The sequence below is a fragment of the Oncorhynchus mykiss genome, chromosome 15 (genome assembly GCF_013265735.2).
Source record: "Oncorhynchus mykiss isolate Arlee chromosome 15, USDA_OmykA_1.1, whole genome shotgun sequence".
Taxonomy (NCBI): Eukaryota; Metazoa; Chordata; class Actinopteri; order Salmoniformes; family Salmonidae; genus Oncorhynchus; species Oncorhynchus mykiss.
In genome coordinates, this window is record NC_048579.1 from 16032642 (window position 1) to 16038641 (window position 6000).

General features: G+C 40.0%; 1 protein-coding gene across 4 annotated transcripts in view; it reads right to left on the minus strand.

Moving 5' to 3' along the window:
- Positions 1-2642, minus strand: part of LOC110490929 (brefeldin A-inhibited guanine nucleotide-exchange protein 1) — a 97047-nt gene extending 94405 nt beyond the window's left edge. For 2 of the 4 annotated variants that reach the window (XM_036943871.1, XM_036943870.1), the window contains exon 1: positions 2280-2642. In XM_036943871.1, the coding sequence (XP_036799766.1) occupies positions 2280-2403 (124 nt within the window). In that variant the 5' untranslated portion in view covers positions 2404-2642. The remainder of the gene's footprint in view (positions 1-2279) is intronic. The other 2 variants (XM_036943873.1, XM_036943872.1) reach the window with 1 other exon arrangement.
- Between the last annotated feature and the right edge of the window lie 3358 nt (positions 2643-6000).

Genomic DNA, 6000 nt, shown 5'->3' on the forward strand with positions numbered 1-6000 from the left:
CAGTTGGAGCTCGCATCCACTACAAGACCATGGTGCTTACCTACAGAACAGCAAGACGAACTGCCCCTCCCTACCTTCAGGCTCTGTACAAACCCTACACCCTAACCCGAGTACACCTCTGGTCTCTTTGCCCTCCCACTCCTAAGGGAGGGCAGCTCCCACTCATCCCAGTCAAAGCTCTTCTCTGTCCTGGCACCCCAGTGGAGGAACCAGCTTGTTATTTGCTGCATGTGCCGAATACAACAGGTGTAGTAGACCTTACAGTGAAATGCTGAATACATCAGGTGTAGTAGACCTTACAGTGAAATGCTGAATACAACAGGTGTAGTAGACCTTACAGTGAAATGCTGAATACAACAGGTGTAGTGGACCTTACAGTGAAATGATGAATACAACAGGTGTAGTAGACCTTACAGTGAAATGATGAATACAACAGGTGTAGTAGACCTTACAGTGAAATGCTGAATACAACAGGTGTAGTAGACCTTACAGTGAAATGCTGAATACAACAGGTGTAGTAGACCTTACAGTGAAATGCTGAATACAACAGGTGTAGTAGACCTTACAGTGAAATGCTGAATACAACAGGTGTAGTAGACCTTACAGTGAAATGCTGAATACAACAGGTGTAGTAGACCTCACAGTGAAATGATGAATACAACAGGTGTAGTAGACCTTACAGTGAAATGCTGAATACAACAGGTGTAGTAGACCTTACAGTGAAATGCTGAATACAACAGGTGTAGTAGACCTTACAGTGAAATGCTTACTTTACAAGCCCTTAATAAGAGCATCTGCTGAATGACTAAAATGTCAATGTAAAGTAGTAATGTGCATTTGTTATCCCCCAAAACAGTGGAGAGACATGTACAGTAAAATGAAGATAAGCTAGACTCACTGGCTGCTCAACAACAAAGGTGGGCTGTGGGGTCATTGTTTCACCAGCAGTGTCAGATTACTGGAGTAGCAGAACAGAGAGTAACTTGTTCCAAGCCGTTTGCCAACTTGACCAAAAACACATAAATGGACCCGAAATGACTACACAGGGAAAAACAAAACCTGTCCTGACATTTTTCATGACAGATGAAAATTATTAATGTGAAGTTCAGATGGGCCCTTCCTCTTTCTAAATTCAACAAGGCATAGGACCACTGGAAATAGGCTATAGTGTGAAGACGCGTTTCAGCTAAATGCCGCTAAATGCACCTGGTGCGAATGATACATCTGCCACTTTCCCGATGCGCATGTATTTTTGGGGACAACCCAAGACATAAACGCCGATCCGGGTCTCCAAAGACATCACAGTAGCCAACATTCACTGCCAAGCTCGGCTACTTGTTTTTCTTTCAACGCCACTCCCTCTACGGTTTCGACTAGAAGGGATACAGTTTATGTCAGAATTGACTTCGTAGCAGGTTAGGAAAATTTACGTAGCAGGTTAGGATAATTGGGTTAAGGTTAGGAAAAGAGTCAAGATTTGGTAAAATGCAAAACATTTCAACTTTAAACGTCAATTTGACATAAACTGTATCCCGTCAGCCGTGACCCCCCTCTCCAGGCACGCAGGACAGTCTGGGTTTCTAGAGCAGAGTAGACAGACTGTTTCGTATAACCCACACAGACGATCCCATCAGAAAAAAAAAGTTAAAGTAATGTGGCAAAATGATTTGCACATATCAGTCTAACAATTTAAAATCGGGTCTTCTTCTTGCAGGAATAATTGTATAGGCTACGAATTGATGTAGCCTGCAGCCTATGACCTGCAGACAAATGCAGCAGCAATTCCATAATGTTTTATAATTGGAAATAATAACAGTGACAGTTTGCTTTCAGTTAATAGCTAATTATTTATACAGCACGGTATTGTCAGTTGCGTGCGTAATAAACTAGTGTAGCAGTTTGCAACTGTCAAAGGAGGCACACACCCCTGTCATTTGCACCATTTCCGTATCCACACAGTAACTAAGCGATGATTATCCGAGAGCCTATAATGCCACCTCGATAGTTGTATATTCAACAACTATCTACCGTCCTTCACCTGAATAAAACCTAAAATATTGAGCGAAAATACATATCAACTGTAGCTGCATTGTTGCCAATAGATTCTAGAACGACTTTGTTGCGACAATGTAGCCCAAGGAGTCGTATACTTTCGCGAACCTTGGGGCTGGCTACAACGTAGCAGCCGAAAACATAGTAGACAGTATTAACCAGAGATGCATGACGTTGTTAAATCAATTACAAACTAAGACTGTGATCATGTCAGAAATAAAACTTACCGAGTGCCACCTCGCAGGCTTTTCGCAATTGCGAATGGTGAGCCTTTTTAACCTCTTTGTCGGCCAGGATCTTCTCCAAAGCTCTGGTTAAAAACATGTTTTTCGTCTTTTTGCCTTCATACATGGCGCGCCGGAATTGGGGCGAGGAGTAGTACCTGTCCCAAAGGGCAGCAGCCGTTCCAGACCGATGTGTTCTATTCGAGAGGACAGCGGCAGTGGCCCTAACATACAGACATAAATAAAGACAGAAGGTGGGGTAAATCCCTCAGATTGCCATTAGCAACCTGCCTAGCTGCGCCATGTTGGAAGGAAGCGACGTCACGCACGTTAAAAAACGGCCGCAGTGAGGCAGCAGGGTGTGTGTGTGCGTGTACTATAGAAATAATCTACCTGATCATGATTATATTACATTAATTTAAAAAATATTGTGGGAGCAAAGCAATCCCCTTCCTGCCTTTTCAAACTAATGCACATGTAAAATAATGAGATGATGCATAAAACTGGTCACTTTAATAATGTTTACATAGTCAATGCCAGTCCGACATTGCTCGTCGTAATATTTATATATTTCTTAATTCATTTATTTTACTTTTAGATGTGTGTGTATTTTTGTGAATTGTTAGATACTACGGCACTGTTGGAGCTAGGAACACAAGCATTTCGCTACACCCGCAATAACATCTGTCAAATACAGTACCAGTCAAAAATTTGGACACACCTACTCATTCAAGGGGTTTTCTTTATTTTGACTATTTTCTACATTGTAGAATAATAGTGAAGTCATCAAAACTATAAAATAGCACACATGGAATCATTTAGTAACCAAAAGAGTGTTAAACAAATCAAAATCTATTTTATATTTGAGATTCTTCAAAGTAGCCACCCTTTGCCTTGATGACAGCTTTGCACACTCTTGGCATTCTCTCAACCAACTTCACCTGTAATGCTTTTTCAACAGTCTTGAAGGAGCTCCCACATATAATGATTACTTGTTGGGGTCACTCAGTACTTGTTGGGGTCCAACTCATCCCAAACCATCTCAATTGTGTTGAGGTCGGGTGATTGTGGAGGCCAGGTCATTTGATGTAGCACTACATCACTCTTCTTCTTGGTCAAAGAACCACACAAGAAGGCTTTAAATTATCAGAGTCAGGATCAACAAAATATTGAATCTAACAAACTCTACTGTGTTTCTAACTAATTACACTGAGTATAACTAGTGTAATTGATGTGATATTAAATAACTCATTATACTGTGTATAACTAGCGTAATGGATGTGATATTAAATAACTCATTATACTGTGTATAACTAGCGTAATGGATGTGATATTAAACAACTCATTATACTGTGTATAACTAGCATAATGGATGTGATATTGAACAAAATACTAGACCTGTTTGTTCCTTTGTCTGGTACCTGCAATCAATCTGTTTTTCACCCAAGGTAGGGTGATACTGCACTCTTGAAAGTGAGCCATGATGTTGTTCACTTGTAGAAAAACGAAAGGTAACCCAAACTGCAGCGTCAGCAAAGGAAGAGGATCTATGAAAGAGAGTACTTGATTAACACTTGAGGCTAAAAGCCACTAAAGTGCCAGTATTGAAAGATCCTCGTACCATACCATTCTGTGTCTTAGTTCAAACAACATGAAATGTACAGCATATGGTGGTAGCAAAGCATTTTTCTCAATACAGGAACATCCCCTGCCAATTTTGAAGATGAATATCTATCTCTGTGTCTTGGTTGCTTATCCAGAACCATTATTAGTACTTTACACCCAAGTTGGAGGGAGAATCCTGATACATTCTTACCAGTCTCTCACGCTGTCTCACACGGCAGGTAACCTAGTGGTTAGAGCGTTGGACTAGTAACCGGAAGGTTGCAAGATTGAATTCCCGAGCTGACAAGGTAAACATCTGTCATTCTGCCCATAAACAAGGCAGTTAACCCACTGTTCTTAGGCCATCATTGAAAATAAGAATTTGTTCTTAACTGACTTGCCTAGTTAAATAAAGGTAAAATAAACACACGCAGTCGCTTACACCCACACAGGATTGATTGATGTCTAAGAGACAGACAGCACAAGGATCTTTCTTCATTAGTTATTTAGTGTTGTGATCAAGGGAGTTTTGGGTGGCAGGGGGAGAAGAAATTAGAAAAAACCTAACTGTGACCCATCTGGTACCAAGTCATCATTGTCATCCACATCAAATTGTAACAGTAATTGATCCACATTGATCTTTGTCAATTGGGAGAGTGGGCAGCAATCATGATAACTGTTTGCATAAATACGCAATGATTGGACTAAACAGGGTGATATACAGTATGAGTGTGTTGTCGCAGGGCCCAGAAACACGGCACGCCATGTTAGAATGAAATAGGAAATAGCAGACTGCTTCACTGCGTTTGTTACACTACCTACCACACATGATATTACACTCCTCCCACTGGGCAAAAACTGGTTGAATTAAAAACTAGGCCCCTTTTTTCTCAATTTCCACCTGAATGACGTGCCCAACGCAAACTGCCTGCTGCTCAGGTCCTGAAGCCAAGATATGCATATAATTGTTACCATTGGGGAAAAAACACTTTGATGTTTGTATAAATGTTCAAATAAATGTAGGAAAGAGGTCATATTGAAAATGAGCTCCCTGGATGCAATTCCCATGGCTTCCACATGGTGTCAGCAGTCTATGTTCAAGGTTACAGGCTTGTAACTTCAAAAACAAATAAGAAATATCAGTTTAGGTACAGTGACACAGTCTTGGAAATTCGTGTTTACGCGCCATGAAGACAGGACACATCTGCTAAAATCGGTTTCCTATTGAACATACTTCTTTCCGTAAGAAATATTTTAGTTTGATTACATTTTAGGGTATCTAAAGAGTGAATAGAAATTTATTTTGACTTGTTGAAACAAAGTTTTGGGGTAGATTTTCAGATTTCTTTCTCTGCATGTTGAACGAGTGGATTACTCAAATCGATGGTGCCAACTAAATCGACTTTTTGGGACATAAAGAAGGATTTTATCTAACAAAACAACACTACATGTTATAGCTGGGACCCTTTGGATGACAAATCAGAGGAAGATTTTCAAAAAGTAAGTGAATATTTAATCGTTATTTGTGAATGTATGAAACCTGTGCCGGTGGAAAAATATTTTGATGTGGGCGCCGTCCTCAAACAATCGCATGGCAGGTTTTCGCTGTAATATCTACTGTAAATCGGACAACACAGTTAGATTAACAAGAATTTAAGGTTGCAGCCAATATAAGACACATTTGTACCTAAATGTTTAATATCCATAATTTTGACAATTATTTATTTGAATTGCGCGCCCTCCAGTTTCACCAGAAGTTGTCCCGCTAGCGGGATGCCTATTCCTAAGTTAACGTTGTTTCCACATAATTTCAACCCCATAAATCGATGTGATGCATTGAATCCACGTGGAAAACTTATTGAATTTGCAAAAAGTCATCAACATAAGGGCATTTTGTATTTTTTCACCCAACGTTTAACATAAATCCAATAAATGACATGGTGACAATTTTTGTTGATTTCACGTTGCATTCACGTTAGTTGACAACTCAACCAAATGTAAATCAAAACTAGACGTTGAACTGATGTAAAAGTGTCCAGTGGGCTGTTACGTAAAACGATGCTATTGTAATGTTTGTAATGATAGTGATGTCAAAGAAAACATCCACGTGACAACCTCA